Genomic DNA, 16,453 nt, shown 5'->3' with positions numbered 1-16,453 from the left:
GACTTCTGGGTCAGGCAAGCCTGGTCCACATCTCAGCTCTACCCTCTAACTCACTCTCCTGTCTCTGAGCACATTTGTTTATCTTCTTCGAGCCTCCGTTCCTTGTCTGTAAATTGGGGTTAATGATATTTACCATGAAAGGAATAATGAAATATACTTTGTGGTAGAGATTAAATGAAGTCATATACAGGAGGCACTTTGGCTGACACAAGGTGAACGTTCACTGAGTGGCAGAAATTATTGTCGATCCCACCACCATTTACAGTTGGCTTCCCCTTCTTGATTTTGTTTTGCCTCCACAATAACAACTCAGGGGAGTAGATATCCACTGTATTTTTGAAGTTTTATAAACAAGGAGACTGAGGCCTTGTTTGACCACAGACTTAGGGGCACATGAGTGTGGGGAAGCACATGAGCATATGGATATACAGATTTAAGTCACAAACCATAAAAACTTGCTTATAAACACATGCACACATGGACGCATGCCCTTTAACAGCTGGCTCAGCAGGCACCTTAACAGCTTTATTGTCATTTGTCCCATATATGAGGGGCAGGGATGAGCTCATGGAGGATGAGCAGAGAGTTTGGAAAATTCAGAGAAAGGTGGACTGCTGGCAGAGGTGAGAGATGGGTACTCTTTGCGTGAACAAAGGGGCAGGAAGCATTACCAGGGCAGAGGAAGCTGATGCCTTCCCAGTGGAGGGGCTTCACACGCCTGGGCACACACCTGGGCATGGCGTCTCCTCAGGGCTCTGCCCATCCAGGATCTTCCTCCTGGGTGTGGCAGCAGCATGTGACCTTAGAGGGGCCTGAGCAGACCAGGAGGCCCTGAGTAGCAGCTGTTTATTCATTTCTCTCCACCTTTCTCTACTTTTCAAGCTGCTCCCCATCCCCATCCTCAAACCTGTCCCCATCTGGCATTGGAACCAGACACACCACAGAACAAGGAGGAAGAGCCAGGGATTCAGAGGATAATTAGCCAGGCAGGAGTTGGAGCCACTGTTACTCTCGTCCAGGCAGTAAGGCTAATACATTCCACACCTCACGCATGCCCTGCACATCATAGTCTATGTACAGTGTCTCATCTGACCTTCACGAGGCTCTAGTGAGTAGGCATTGTTATGTCTTGGTTTCTTCTCTGATGAGGAAACTGAGACTCAGTGATTTTAGGAACTCAGCCGAGATCACACAGCAGGTGAACAAAGGTGCCAGGATTTGAAACCAGGCAGTCTGAATCTAAGTTTTATTATTTTTCCACTATATCACTAGGCACGCATCAGTTGAACAGAATGCTGAGACAGGTTTCGAGTAGTTTCTACTGGAAACCCCAGCATAGAGACCTTCATTGTGTAAATTCTAGAACAGCCCTGCCCACCACTGGGCACTGTGGGTCTCCCAAGATCTCCTCTCGAGTGTTCCCTCTGGACCCTCTTCTGAGTCTTTCTTGTCTTCTTCAGAAAGAAGCAAACAAAATCTTTTATCAGTGGGGCATACTGGCTCGTGCTTGTAATCCCAGCACTTTGGGAGGCTGAGGTAGGAGGATTGATTGAGCCCAGGAATTTCAGACCAGCCTGGGCAACGTGGCAAAACCTCGTCTCTACAAAAAATAGAAATTAGCCAAGCATGATGGTGTGTACCTGTAGTTTGTGATACTTGGGAAGCTAAGGTGGGAGGATTGCTTGAGCCCAGGAGTTCCTTTCTCATTTATGGTTGATGAACACTGGGTGGACCAGAAAAATTATAATCAAAATCCTTCTGCCTCTATTTCATCAGTATCCATTCATTGATTCAGCAAATATCCGTGAGCACCTGTGATCACCCAAGCCCTGGGCTAGATATTGAAGTGTTGATGGTATATCAGAAGCAGCCGCTACCCTCAGGGAACTTACAGTCTGGTTTGTCTTAGAAGCCTATGGAGATAGGACAGGGAGAGCCCCCCTTGTTTGCTAGCATCAGATATCGGTCAATTCAATTCTTTAAACATTTAGCAAGAGCCTACTTTGGTCACATTCTAGGCACTGGTGACCACATAAATATTAGTGAGACAGGGTTGCTGTTTTTCCAGGGGAATCACAGTTTTGGTTGGGGCAGCTGTTATAAGTAAACAAAATCCAAGACAGATGGTGCTAAGAGCTCTGAGTGACTGGTGGGGGCCACCATGGTTGGGGTGGGCTACAGCATGGAAAGCCTTGTGCATCAACTGGGATTTGAACAGGATGGGAGGCACTTCAATAGAAGTTGTGGGAGAAGGGCATGCCATATGGAAAGCACTGCATTGCAGGTCTTGGCTTGAGGACCCTGAACAGGAGGCCGAAATGCTTGGAACTTATGCCCTAGGCAGTTGTAGCCATTGAAGGTGCTTGAGCAGGGGAGTGGCACATACTTAGCTGTGCTGTAGGGAAAAATAACCTGCTAGCAGTGTGACATGGTGGTTACTGTGATAGGGCAGCCCATCTGGCTGCTCCAGGGCAGAGGAGCAGACAGGAGGGAGGATGGGAGAAGTCCTATGGAGGTAGCCGCCTTTCCGAGCCAGACTCCCAAGGGTATGAGCTGTACTCAGGGCCTGAGATAGCCCAGCCCTTTCCTAAGTTTGAGGCTTCCATCTGTAGTGTGCAGCTCTGAGCAACTGTAGGGGTATGGAGCCAGGCACAGTGGCTCACGCCTGTAATCCCAGCCTTTTGGGAGGCTGAGGCAGGTGGATCACCTGAGAGGTCAGGAGTTCGAGACCAGTCTGGCCAACATGGTGAAACCCCTAATCTCTACTAAAAATACAAAAATTAGCTGGGAGCAGTGGTGGGCGCCTATAATCCCAGCTACTTGGGAGGCTGGGGCAGGAGAATCGCTTGAACCCAGGAGGCGGAGGTTGCAGTGAGCCGAGATGGCACCACTGCACTCCAGCCTGGGCAACATAGCGAGACTCCATCTCAAAAACAAACAAACAAACAAACAAACAAAAAACCAGTAGGGGCATGGAGTACCAGAAAATATTATAGGCCAGGAAAGAAAAGCAGACAAGGGCTGGGAAAGATGTGTGAGCTGAGTACCTGGGGGAAGCCACCACAAGAGCAATGGAGACAGTGGTTGTAGGTTAGGAGTAGGGTGGTACTGCCTACCTAGAGACGCACATGCAGGTGCAAGGATGCTTCCAGAGGCGGTAGTTTCGGTCATCAGGGAAGTGTTAGCCACACCCTGCACTGACTTTGCTCTGCTTTCTCCCACAGTCCCCCCAGAGGACACCAGGATTGACGGAGGCCCTGTGATTCTACTGCAGGCAGGCACCCCCCACAACCTCACATGCCGGGCCTTCAATGCGAAGCCTGCTGCCACCATCATCTGGTTCCGGGACGGGACGCAGCAGGAGGGCGCTGTGGCCAGCACGGTGAGCTCCGGCCAGCTCCCCCAGCTCCTCCTGGGCCTAGCCCAGCTCACCTCTCCTTTCCCACAGGGGTTTCACCACAGACTCCGGAGCACACAGACATGAGAGGGGTCTTAGAGGTCATCTGGTTCAGCCCTCCCATTCTACAGTTGGGAAAATTGAAACCCAGAGAAGAGAAATGAATTCCCAGGTTTACTGTGTCATTCAGTAGCTGAACAGAGACTAATAGTAATAATAAGTTGCCATGGGTTAAGCACCTACTGTGTGCCAGACACTGTGCATGCTAAACACTTTATGGACAGTCTCTCTTAATCTTTATAGGAGTCCCATAAAGGAGGCATATTTCCAACTCACAAAGGAGGAAACTGGTGCTCAGAGAGGTTGAGTGACTTGTCTAAGGTCACACAGCTGGCACAGAGCTGGGGTTTGTACCTGGGTCTGACTGTGCTTTCTCTCCACTGATCACTTCTACCTCTTTCCTTCAGCATCTGGTGGTCAGATTATTCCAGTCATCATAACAAAGAGGCTGGGGAAGCAGAGGTCCTTGTATACATTTTATAGATGAGGAAGCCATGAAAGATATCTAGTGACTTGCCCAGGATTACATAGCAAAGCGGACAGTACAGCTGGAATTCAAAGCCAGATTTCCTGGTTGGGGTTACCCTGCCAGTTGTGGGTAAACATATGTGTATTCAGCCCTTTGCTGGTGCTGCAGGAGCATTTCTCAGTGTGGAGAGAGAGATGTTCCCATGCTCCTCAGCATGTAATCCCAGGGATACCTGGCTTCTGGCTTCAGTTCTGCCCTTAACACACTGTGTGACCTTGGATAATTCACTTCACTTTTTTCTGGCCTTAGTTTCTCGTTTGACAAATGATAATTTGGCCTCAGTGGTACTTAACCTTTTCACAACCAAAAACTGTGATTTTTCTTCCTCAGGGCTACATGTTTTTAGATATTTTGGCAACCAAACAAGTTGATTTGTTAATATCCATTTGTCATCCACCCCCATTTTTCATATTCATTAAAGACAATGGAGCTTCAAAGCAACACAAGGGAGTCAGTGTTACTGCACTGGCCCTGAACTGTGCCTGTCCAGCAAAGCTGCATGCATGGTGGTCAAACAACGGGGCCTTACTTTGATTAATAATACGGCTTCCCTCAGGCAGTTTGCAACATAGAAAACAGATCAAGGGTTCCTGTGACCATATTTAGGGACCCCTGGCTGTCACTGAGCAAGTGTAAGACTTCGAGCCTGTGAGTCCCTTCCCTGCCCTCAAGGAGTTTACAGTTTAGCAGAAAAAACCCAACCCTGGAACACTCACACATGGTGCCTACAAGCAAGGCTGGATGTGTCTGGAGCTGTGAGCAGGACACACTGACTATAAGGGCATAAATTCAGTCTGGGAGAGAGTTCTGAGGGCTGGGCTGGCTGAAGAAGGCTTTCCAGAAGAGAAGGGATTTGCGCTGGACTCACAAAGAGTGAACTCTGATATAAACTGTGGCCTTAATAATAATATGTTAGTTTTGGTCCATCAGTTGTAACAGACTTATCACTCTAATGCCAGGTGTTAAGGTGTTAGTAATGGGGAAAACTGTAAGGTCAGGGAGGAGGGTATATGGAAACTCCCTGTACTTTCTGCTCAATTTTTCTGTAAACTTAAAACTGTTCCAAAAGATAGTCTATGATGTGGGCATGATGGCACACTCCTGTAGTCACTGCTACTCAGAAGGCTCAGGCAGGAGGATTGCTTGAGTCCAGGCTTTGGAGGCTAGCCTGGGCAACATAGCAAGACCCTAAAAATATATCTTTTAAGTAAAAGATAATTAATAGTCTATTGATTAAACACACACACACACAGGGAAGAGATTGGGGGAGTGAAGGGGGTTGAGCTTTAAGTTAAAGTACCCCTCCAGCCCAAGCCCATCTCTGAGTGAGGTGAACTTAAGAGCAGAGGAGAGGGCTTTTAGCTTGACCGTATCTCCCACCCTTGTCATGTTCCAGGAATTGCTGAAGGATGGGAAGAGGGAGACCACCGTGAGCCAACTGCTCATTAACCCCACAGACCTGGACATTGGGCGTGTCTTCACTTGCCGAAGCATGAACGAAGCCATCCCTAGTGGCAAGGAGACTTCCATCGAGCTGGACGTGCACCGTGAGTGGGCTGGGGGGAGCAGTCTGGAGCAGGGGGGTGGGAGGGGAACGTAGGCAGCCTTTTGAGAAGCACAAACTAAGAGTCCCCCCATGGTCCCCAGGACAAACGCTCGCCTTCTTCACATCTTTCATTCCCTGGATTGAACCGTGGGGACTAAGGGCTGGTAGACCATTGGCTGTGGAGTCAGGCAGTCCCCAGGTCTAAATCAGCCTGTTATTAGTCAATGGTTTATAGTCTCTGGGCCTCAGTTTCCAATTCTGTATACTGTATATTGCAAAAGATAAAATACTGGCCTATAGTCCCTTATTCAAACTAAAAGTGGTTTGGTGGTGAAGCCTGAACGAAGGCTCTTCATAGTCTTTTATTTAATTTAGTCTTAAGTCTTACTGCAAATGTATTCATATGTGTGACTATGGGATGTGGTCCAGACGCTGCTGGGGATCTTACACAGTAAACGCTCTATGCACAACATTGCCTTCCTAAATTTGAAAAATTCTAAATTCTGAAATGCATCTAGTCCTAAGGGTTTCAAATAAGGGATTGTGGACCTGGACCTGCTTCCTGGGGTTGTGAGCATTAAATGAGATATAGCAGAAGAGCATCTAGCATGGAGTATCCTTACCTGATAGGTGTGTAATAAATTGTCTCTGCCCAGGGAACCATGGTGGTGTGGGCAGCACTTGGGGATGCCCACACCCCATCCCTTTTAGTGAGCCAAGCAAGCTCACACTGACGCCTAGTGGCCACAGTGGGTCATTAGTCCATTGCGTTATTTTTCCCTTCGGTGCCTTCATTGGTGGTCACCCTAGCAGGCCCCCTAGAGGCTCCATGTGGAAAAGGTGAGGAAGACAGCACGTTAACTGGAGCTGATACACTGCAACCTCAAATTCCCAGATCCCCACCAGAGTGGTCAGGTCTGAGTGTATGTGTTAGGGAGGGAAAAAGAAACTCAAGGGACAGAAAAGACCCTGACTCCCTGTGCTCTACTTTGCAGACCCTCCTACAGTGACCCTGTCCATTGAGCCACAGACGGTGCAGGAGGGTGAACGTGTTGTCTTTACCTGCCAGGCCACAGCCAACCCCGAGATCCTGGGCTACAGGTGAGGGGATCAGAGGCTGGGAGCACTCTGGGGAGTGATACGGAAGAGTTCGGGGTTGGAGGCTGTACTGGGGAGGCCAAGTGTCATGGATGTAGTTGAGAGGGTCTGAGGCCTGATCCCCCCTCTGTGTTGCCTCCTCCCCCAGGTGGGCCAAAGGGGGTTTCTTGATTGAAGACGCCCATGAGAGTCGCTATGAGACAAATGTGGATTACTCCTTTTTCACGGAGCCTGTGTCTTGTGAGGTTCACAACAAAGTGGGGAGCACCAATGTCAGCACTTTAGTAAATGTCCACTGTGAGTAGCTGGGAAGGCAGGGATGGGGACAGAGAGCAGGGGCCCCCAAAGGGCCTGGGGCAGAGTCGGGGACTGCTCCATGAATGGGGAGGTAACAGGGCAGGAGAAAGATTGATTGGAGTTAACCCCATGAGCTTGAGACCCTAACGAGTGGCTTCTTTCTCCCTCACAGTTGCTCCCCGGATTGTAGTTGACCCCAAACCCACAACCACAGACATTGGCTCTGATGTGACCCTCACCTGTGTCTGGGTTGGGAATCCCCCCCTCACTCTCACCTGGACCAAAAAGGACTCAAATATGGTAAGACTCTTACTGCCTATTCTGAATGCTGGGAGGAAGGGGTGCGGCCACAGATGGGAGTAGATGGGGGGCTGCAGCATTATCTTTGAACCTGGGCTATTTCTAGGGTCTTGGAATTTGGAGGAGAAAGTGCTTACAGTTATCCCCACCTCTTCTCACAGGACAGCTGCCCAGTTCAGAAGCACTGGGGGGACAAACTCACCTGTGCGTGGGAAGCAGGGTGGGGTGGGAGGAAGGGAGAGGGCCTGGGACAGGCCTACTGCAGTGGCAAAGGTCTGGTAAATAATGCTGCACAGGCAGGTGGGGAAGCTGAGGCGATTCACTAAAGAAGGCTGGAGTCTACAGCTCTGCAGAGACCCCCATTAGACCATTTGGGCCAGAATTGCAGGAAGAGGAATTTCAGAGTAAAACGTCCTACCTCATTTGGCAATGAAAACACTAGAACAGATCATCAGAAGAGGCTGCATCCTCCTAAAATGATTGCAGCCTTCACCTGCCCTCTTTGGCCTCCACCGCATCCCTGCCCACACTTGCAGAGATGGCGTATTTACGTGCCAACCTGTGTAGAGTCAGAGCATGGACCAAAATGGACTCGGGAACCCCATTTCCCTTCCGGGAATTCACTTGTGGCCCTTCCTGCTTTCTTTCCAATGCCTCCAATGTGGGGCCCTCATGGACGTAGGGGCCCAGGCCTCCTGGCTCCCCACCCGAGGCTGCTCTCTCTGCCCAGGTCCTGAGTAACAGCAACCAGCTGCTGCTGAAGTCGGTGACTCAGGCAGACGCTGGCACCTACACCTGCCGGGCCATCGTGCCTCGAATCGGAGTGGCTGAGCGGGAGGTGCCGCTCTATGTGAACGGTGAGTGAGTGGCCTGAGAGGCAGCCGGGCCTGGGCGGGCTGGTACTGCAGTTTTTAACTGGTTCTGACTCGTGTCTTCTTGCTTTTAGGGCCCCCCATCATCTCCAGTGAGGCAGTGCAGTACGCTGTGAGGGGTGACGGTGGCAAGGTGGAATGTTTCATTGGGAGCACACCACCCCCAGACCGCATAGTGAGTGGCGGACCTGGCTGCAGACAGCCAGCCCTCCCTGCTTCTTTGCCCAGGCCCAGCCTCCTCTCACTTCTGCTGGTTTTGCTCCTTCAACTTCCCTGTCCCGTTTCCATCCTTGAATCTTCTGCTGTCCCTCTGTCCCTTTACCTGCTCAAATCCCACCTCCTCCCTTACTTGTTATGTGTCCCTGAGCAGATCACTTAATGTTTTGAACCTCAGTTTATTCATCTATAAAACAGGGCCAGTAACTCCTACCTAATAGGGTTGCTGTGAGAAGTCATGGCAGCAGCAGGTGTGAGATGCCTAGGCCAGCACTCGATTCATGTTAGTTCCCCGCTCTCTCCCCTGGGCTAACACTTCCCCTCTTTTCTCCCTCATCTGCCCTGTCATTGACCTCCTGCTCTTTTCCTTGCTCCCTCCGCTTCCCTGTCTCCTCCTCCTCTGGCTCCTGCTGTCTCCCTCCCTTCCCATCAGTTCTCCTGCCTGCCTGGCCTGCTCTTCCCTCCCTCCTCCTGCCTTCCTCCTACCAGCCCCTTTGCCTTGCCACTCTCCTCCCTCCTTTCTCCTCTCCCCCACACCATGAGCCATTAATTCCTTCCGTGACTATTAACTGTCAAACCCCTCATCACATTTAATGACCATTTGGCTAACTCCAGGGCTGCCCAGGGACACTTCATTACCACGGCAGCCCGGGCAGCAGGCGGCTGGCCTCCTGGGGGGGCTTTCCCTGCAGATCTAGGATTGATCCCTGGAAAAGAGCCAGTTCTCGGCTGCTCCCCCTCCCTTAGGCTCCACTCTGAGGAAGGGGCCATGCAGGGGAATGGCCCGGCTGAGAGGTCAGGGATGGAGGGGTCCAGGAATACCCTGTTGTGGGTTCTGCCTATTATAAGTCTGTGGATCAGTCTCAGAGCCAGCCAGGCAGGTCATGTGGGTTGGTTAAATGTACGCCTAAAGATTGAGTTACGCTTGCTTAGAATCACAGACTATCAGAGCTGGAAGAAATCTTGAGCATTGTCTAGCCCTAGCCTGGTTCTGTCATTGTATAGATGAAAAAAATGAGGCCTAGAGAGGGACAGGGAGGCCACACAGGGGCTTGATGGGGAGAGGAGCCCAGCGTTCTTGAGGACAAATGCACAACTTTTTCTACATCTGGGATTCCCAGTGTCGGTTCACTGGATCAGCTGCATCCACATTACATGTGATCATTATGAGAATAGAGATTCTCCTCCTCCCTGGAGATTCCTATTTAGGACATAAGTCCCAAATATCTACACTTGAAAGAATCTCCCTGGGTAAATCTGATGTCAGCCATGCTTGGGAGCCACTGCTTCTCCTTGAGTGGAGTGTCAGTGCCGAGGGTGTGAGGTAGCAGGTGTGACTTAGGTTTGTTACAGGGAGGTGTTAGGCTGGGCTCGTGGGGCACACATGGCACATAGGGGTGAGGGTGCATTGAGGATGGATCAGGGGATACGTGGGCATGGGCTTCTGCCACCTGCCCCTTTCTTACCTTCTCCCTTCCCTCTCCACCTCAGGCATGGGCCTGGAAGGAGAACTTCCTGGAGGTGGGGACCTTGGAACGCTATACAGTGGAGAGGACCAACTCAGGCAGTGGGGTGCTATCCACGCTCACCATCAACAATGTCATGGAGGCCGACTTTCAGACTCACTACAACTGCACCGCCTGGAACAGCTTTGGGCCGGGCACAGCCATCATCCAGCTGGAAGAGCGAGGTGACTGGCAGTGCTGCCTGCCAGCTGGGGTGCAGGGCAGCCTGAGGATTCTGCTCCTTCTTTTCTCCAGGGGCAGGGCTCAGCTGCTCCCCTTCCCTTGGGCTCTGCTGTGAGGGAGGGGACACACAGAGAGAGGTCCTGGCTGAGAGGTCAGGAGTGAAGGGGTTTGGGGCTACACCCCTCTGATTCCTGCCTATTATAAGAGTCTGTGCATCAGAGGGAAAGAACTCTCTTGGGCCTCCCCTCCAGAACCTGGCCTCCGTGCTCAACTGGGGAAGTTCCCTTACTTCGTTAAAGTGTATTGAGCATTTGCTGTGTGCTAGGCTCTGCCCCAGGGGCTGCAGGAAGAGCTGTGAACAAGACACAGTCCCTGACCTCAAGAAACTTTCAGTGTAGTGGAGGGACTTACAGAGGGGTAGCAAATTAATTCAGATGGAGAAGAATCATATGAACTGCAAAAGGGAAAAACACTTCCCATCTCATTGGGTTGTTGTGAGGATTAAATGAGAGAATATTTACAAAATGCCTGGCATATAATAGGTGTTAGTAAGTATGGGTTCCCCTACCTCTTCAAGAATTGTCATTCTGATAGCAGAAAAGTGTTCTCTCCTTTAAGGCACTTCTCACATGATAAAAGAGGTATTCCTTTGGCTTTTGGAAACTACCATGTCCAAGGAGGAAAAGATAGCATTTTGTTGTTGTTGTTTTATTTTTTGAGAACCATTTGACATAGGAGATGGGGAACCGCATGGGAAATGACAGCATCCCATCACTTCAGTCTTTTTTTTTTTTTTTTTTTTTTTTGAGATGGGGTCTCGCTCTGTCGCCCAGGCGGGAGTGCAGTGGTGCGACCTTGGCTCCCTGCAACCTGTGCCTTCCAGGTTCAAACGAGTCTCACACCTTAGCCTCCCGAGTAGCTGGGACTACAGGCACCCACCACCACGCCCGGCTAATTTTTTGTATTTTTAGGGGAGACGGGGTTTCAACGTGTTAGCCAAGATGGTCTCGATCTCCTGACCTCATGATCCACCCACCTTGGCCTCCCAAAGTGCTAGGATTACAGGCGTGAGCCACCGTGCCCAGCCTATCACTTCAGTCTTAAATGAGGATGCCAGCAAGGGGGTTGGGGGTGGGGAAGAATGGAGTAGATACAGTAATGTGGGGCTCCACAGGGAAGGATCTCAGAGGGGAAGAGCTATAAGCAGGATCTGGATTCAACTAGGGCTGCTAGGAAGAGCGAGAAGGCTGGAAGCAGGATTCCTGAGCTCCTCCTCAGCTCTGGGAAGCAGAGGAAACCAAGGAAAACTGTTGGAGCACTGAGTAGATAGGTGCACATGCGGCAGTCACAGTGGTATTATGGATGGCACAGTGGTGAAAGATGTTGAGACACAGGTGGCAGATTGGAGAGTTTGGAGATGGCTGACCTCAAACAAGAGCGAGGGGCCAAGCATCATAGTCAGGTGGGCTGAAGAACAGGGATCAACAGACAACCAAGACCAGGGGCAAACTCCTGCCCCAGCTGCAGGGATGAGACATGACCATGATCTCCATTCTGATGGAGCTGGAGCACAGACCAAAATCCAACCACAATGCAGACCTTCCTCTCTAATCCAACCTTGACTTAAACCTAACACTGTCCCAGGGCTCAGTCAAAACTTAGCCCTGTACACAAGCCAAGGTTGCCTCTGTAGCTGTGGCCTAGCCTTTAGCCAGCACTGAGCTTAGCTCCCAGTATAACTCCAGCCTCACCCCTCCACCTTTCCTTCCCCATCGAAAGAGGTGTTACCTGTGGGCATCATAGCTGGGGCCACCATCGGCGCGAGCATCCTGCTCATCTTCTTCTTCATCGCCTTGGTATTCTTCCTCTACCGGCGCCGCAAAGGCAGTGAGTATGGGCCCTGTGCAGCCCACAGCCTTCCCTTGGCTCTTCCGGGGCCATGAGAGGCAGTGCTCGGGATGGATGGGAGGTTGGCCGTTGAGCTCTAGCCCAGAGGGAGCCAGAAGCAGCCACTGCAGAGGCCAGCAGGAAGCACTTGTTCCAGGCTGCCTCTCCCATCCCAGGTCGCAAGGACGTGACCCTGAGGAAGCTGGATATCAAGGTGGAGACAGTGAACCGAGAGCCACTTACGATGCATTCTGACCGGGAGGATGACACTACCAGCGTCTCCACAGCGACCCGGGTCATGAAGGCCATCTACTCGGTGAGGGTCCTGCTCCTTGCTGGCCTCCTGCCTTCTCCACTCTCTGAGGACCAGCTCCATCCCAGATCTCTAATAACCGTGGTCATTCTCTCCTTCCTCAGTCGGCCATCCCTGGTCCTGCCACACACACTCTCCCACACTCACACACACTCTCCCACACTCACACACATTCTCTCACACACACCCCAGGCTAGTTTCCTCCAGCAGAGGATAGGCAGCTGGGGTTCTCCAAAGACTTCCTTTGCCCCACAGAGTGTGAAAGTTGGAAGTCCCCAGAGGCTTTCTGGTCCATCTGCCTCATTGCTGAGATGAGGAAACAGCCCTGGAGAGGGGCAGTGACATACACAAGGTCACATTACATGTTAGCAACCAAACTAGTGCTCGAACCAAGGTCTCTGGCCTCTTCCCACCACATCCCAGAGCCTCTGCTGAGAGCACCAGAACTCAAGTCTGCCCTTGACCTCAGACCCCTCCCATGAGCAGGTGGCCTCTGAGTGTGGGGAGGGGTTGGTGAGGGGCGAAAAGAGCAGGGCTTCCGTCTGCTGATGCCCCACTCCTGCTGCTCCGCAGTCATTTAAGGATGATGTGGATCTGAAGCAGGACCTGCGCTGCGACACCATCGACACCCGGGAGGAGTATGAGATGAAGGTGGGAAAGAGGGAAGGGGCCAGGGCATGAGGGCTAGTGGGCCAGTGGGTTTCTGAGGTCCTATAGCGGGGAGGTGAGGACAGACTTGGGCAGGAGTGGTTGGGAGGGTTTTTGAAGGAGCAGAGGAGGTGGAATGCTAGATAGGGACATAGGGAGAGCTGGAGGAAGAGGCCCAGAAGGCCATGGTGAGACTTGATCCCCACCCAAGAGGGGACACTGCCTCCATCCTCTTCTCTCATTGCCCCCAGGACCCCACCAATGGCTACTACAACGTGCGTGCCCATGAAGATCGCCCGTCTTCCAGGGCAGTGCTCTATGCTGACTACCGTGCCCCTGGCCCTGCCCGCTTCGACGGCCGCCCCTCATCCCGTCTCTCCCACTCCAGTGGCTATGCCCAGCTCAACACCTATAGCCGGGCGCCTGCCTCTGACTATGGCCCTGAGCCCACACCCCCTGGCCCTGCTGCCCCAGCTGGCACCGACACAACCAGCCAGCTGTCCTACGAGAACTATGAGAAGTTCAACTCCCATCCCTTCCCTGGGGCAGCTGGGTACCCCACCTACAGACTGGGCTACCCCCAGGCTCCAACCTCTGGCCTGGAGCGGACCCCATATGAGGCGTATGACCCCATTGGCAAGTACGCCACAGCCACTCGATTCTCCTACACCTCCCAGCACTCGGACTACGGCCAGCGATTCCAGCAGCGCATGCAGACTCATGTGTAGGGGCCAGAGCCTGGCTGGGGCATCTCTGCGGGGCAGAGGAGAAGGCTTTCACAGCTGTTCCCTGATATTCAGGGGCATTGCTCATTGCTCCCTTCTCGGACCAGCCTTCTTCCTCCCACCGTGGCAGGTGGGGAGCAGGTCTCCCAGAAACACCCTGTCCCGAGGATGGTGCTCTGTGCATGCCCCAGCCTCCTGGGCCTGCCCTTCCCTCTTCTTCGGGAGGATGTGTCTCTTCTGACCTGCACTCTTGCCTGACCCTAAAATGGGGACAGGGAAAGTGAAGGTTAGGGAGAGCAAAGGGGGCACTTTTTAGCATTCCCTTTCTATCCCACCCCTCTGATCTCCCATAAGTGGAAATGGGGGTACCCAGGGATGGGCATGCTTTGGCCTAGGGACATGAAGTATGGGAGTGGGTGGCTGTGGCACAGACAGATGGAAAGCAGGATAGCCTGGCCAGTCCCTCTGTTGTCTGCATTCGTGCCCTGGGTGCCTCTCTCCTTCCTCAGGGTACTGCAGAAGGGAGCTTGGATTTATGTTTGCTCTTGTCTACAGAACAGCCCTGGCATTGCATTCAAATCCAGCCTTCATTCAGCTGGGATCAAAATGCCAGTCACCTTGGCTACCCACTGTGGACAGCTGTCTGTCAGCATGCAGAGGGATCCAGGAATCCCCCCGGCAGCACTGCCCGCCTTCTCCTCCATGCTGGGCCAGCCAGATAAGTCAGGGTCCTGGTGGAGAAAGAAAGGCAGGACTATGTCCTGATTGACCCAGATACCGCTGTGTGCTGCACAGCAGTGAACCAACACTAGAGGGAGCCACACAAGCCTCCTCTCCCCAATCTGCCCCACTTCCTGGCTTTAACTCTTGAGCTGGTTTGGGGAGTGGTGAGGTAGGGGTGGGGGTGCTGTAGGCTATTTTTCAAAGAAAACAAAAAACAATGAAAACCTCATTTGGGAAGAAAAGCTGTAGGGATTCCCCCACCCAAATACAAGTCCCAGTGGAAAGGAAAGGTAGTACCTATTCTTCTCCATGGGGTTCCTAACACCCTCCATTACTCTTTCAGTCTCCAAGCACTTTGAATCCATTTTTAAACATTCAGGTTGCCAGACCTGTCACACAGTGGGCTCCGATAGGGTTACGGAGGGGGCCTGGCTCTCAGGCTCTACTCTCCTAGGTCCCATCAGTTGGTTGGAGGCCACCTTCCGGGGGTATGGGAGACAGGTTTTGGTTTTTTAAGTGTCTTTTTTTCTTTTTTTTTTGGACCAATCAGATTCCTTCTTCCACTTTCAGTGCCTTGAGTGTCAAGCTTTGGATGACTGACCCTACGTGGGCGGTTGTGCAGGGAGTGGGTACTTGTGAGCCTCGGACACACTGTTAAGTGTTACAGTGTTAGGAGAGAGATGGGTGAGAGGACCTGGAGAGGTAAGGGGCCTGGAAATGGCCCTGGCAGAGAACTTGTGCTGACTGGGAGAAGGTGGCGCGGAAGGGCACCACAGGCATTCCACGGGCCATTTCTCCTCCTCCATGTGCACGCACATCCAACACACACCTTCCATGTGACCGCTTCTCAGCCACCACCTTCTGACCAAAGAGAACAGGCGCTCCGAGGAGAACCTGTACCCCTGCCCCAGCCTCGCCTTCCTAAGAAGCAGTGTCTGGAGGTGGCTATTTCCCGCCTCCCCAGCTGCATGTCCAGCCCAATGGGAGACAGGGCCTCTGGTGCAGTTCCCAAAATGTTCCTCGCCCTTTCTCCATGGTCACCATTCATAATTCATGTTCGCTTTAATGAGTTACATGTTCATCAGCCACAGGCCATTACCACCCTTACGGATGGGTCTGGGGGGCGACATTCCTGGCCAACGCCTTGCTAGGAAGGACCAGATAATACCCAGGAAGCAAGTAGCTCTAATTTTAACCTCGCAGGAAGTCTCTGCATCCTCCTTCATTTCAGCAGGGAAAACTCCTGTGGAGTGGGCCCTACCTGGGGCATTTACAGGCTTCCAGCTGTATTCCATCCCTGGAAGCTGACACCTTTCTACAGAATCCTTTTATGAGAGCTCAGTGGGAAGGTCTGTCAAGAAATTCAGGTTCTTGTACAGACAAATTCATGCAAATTTCTATTATTTTCACAAAAACCAGAAGCCATGGGGAATCCAAAGACTTAAAGTCTAAAGATGGTGGCTTTTTAAACATGCAAATTCCAAAAAGAATTCAGTTTTGCTTTGGGTTTGGCTAGATTCTCTTATTTATCCCTTTTTAGCTTAAGTAATAGTTTCATTCTACCGAAATGATGGAGAGAGGGCCTAAGGTTACTAGGTAATTGAGCTAATGGTGCAGGGAGAATTGTTGAAAAAGGAAGCCTAGTTTCCAGAAGCCTGACACAGAGCTACTTCACTGTCCTCTACTCCTTAACAAGTTAACTGGAGCCTCTTGGGTGTCAAAAAAGCACCCTGGAAGGCACAGGGAAGCATCAGCAACCAAGGTAGTCTCTGCCCTCTGTAACTTACATGTTGGTGCATCAGAATCTGAATTGGAACTTACCTGATGGGCCCAGTGGAATAGCTTTTCTGGGGAGTGGAAGGTGTCCTTGATCACAGAGCTTTGCTGTCGAATCCTGGAGTCCTGCAACATGGTGATGCCTCAGCAGTTGGTGATCCTGATCACCTTTGACGGCTTGTTTTAGTGGAAAGAGCAAGGGACTAAAGGTCAGGAGACCCAGGACCCAGTCCTGAAGCTGCGAAGGTTAGATCTCGGCCTAACTTTCTGTTCATTACCCCCAATTTGTCTGGCCTATAAAATGAAGGGGGAGGGTTGCATAAACCTAAAACTATTCTGGTTTTGTTATACCCGTTGGGTTGAGGGTAGGGATGGGAC

At 51.7% G+C, this 16,453-nt stretch overlaps 1 protein-coding gene and 1 pseudogene across 3 annotated transcripts in view; both read left to right on the top strand.

Moving 5' to 3' along the window:
* The window catches only part of KIRREL1 (kirre like nephrin family adhesion molecule 1), a 102,619-nt gene extending 88,112 nt beyond the window's left edge, over positions 1–14,507 (top strand). For both annotated transcript variants that reach the window (XM_030824158.1, XM_003258647.4), the window contains 12 exons: positions 3,225–3,382; positions 5,383–5,533; positions 6,528–6,633; positions 6,779–6,927; positions 7,100–7,227; positions 7,958–8,084; positions 8,174–8,274; positions 9,807–10,005; positions 11,783–11,890; positions 12,067–12,206; positions 12,777–12,854; positions 13,103–14,507. In XM_030824158.1, the coding sequence (XP_030680018.1) occupies positions 3,225–3,382; positions 5,383–5,533; positions 6,528–6,633; positions 6,779–6,927; positions 7,100–7,227; positions 7,958–8,084; positions 8,174–8,274; positions 9,807–10,005; positions 11,783–11,890; positions 12,067–12,206; positions 12,777–12,854; positions 13,103–13,579 (1,922 nt within the window). In that variant the 3' untranslated portion in view covers positions 13,580–14,507. The remainder of the gene's footprint in view (positions 1–3,224; positions 3,383–5,382; positions 5,534–6,527; positions 6,634–6,778; positions 6,928–7,099; positions 7,228–7,957; positions 8,085–8,173; positions 8,275–9,806; positions 10,006–11,782; positions 11,891–12,066; positions 12,207–12,776; positions 12,855–13,102) is intronic.
* A 354-nt stretch (positions 14,508–14,861) lies between these two features.
* LOC101178019 lies at positions 14,862–15,708 on the top strand (annotated as a pseudogene). Its single transcript, XR_004032625.1, has one exon. The product of XR_004032625.1 is annotated as an uncharacterized LOC101178019 (transcript).
* The last annotated feature ends 745 nt before the right edge of the window (positions 15,709–16,453 follow it).

This window comes from Nomascus leucogenys, chromosome 12 (genome assembly GCF_006542625.1).
Source record: "Nomascus leucogenys isolate Asia chromosome 12, Asia_NLE_v1, whole genome shotgun sequence".
In the NCBI taxonomy this organism is placed as follows: domain Eukaryota; kingdom Metazoa; phylum Chordata; class Mammalia; order Primates; family Hylobatidae; genus Nomascus; species Nomascus leucogenys.
This window is presented reverse-complemented; position numbering and strand designations above follow the sequence as displayed.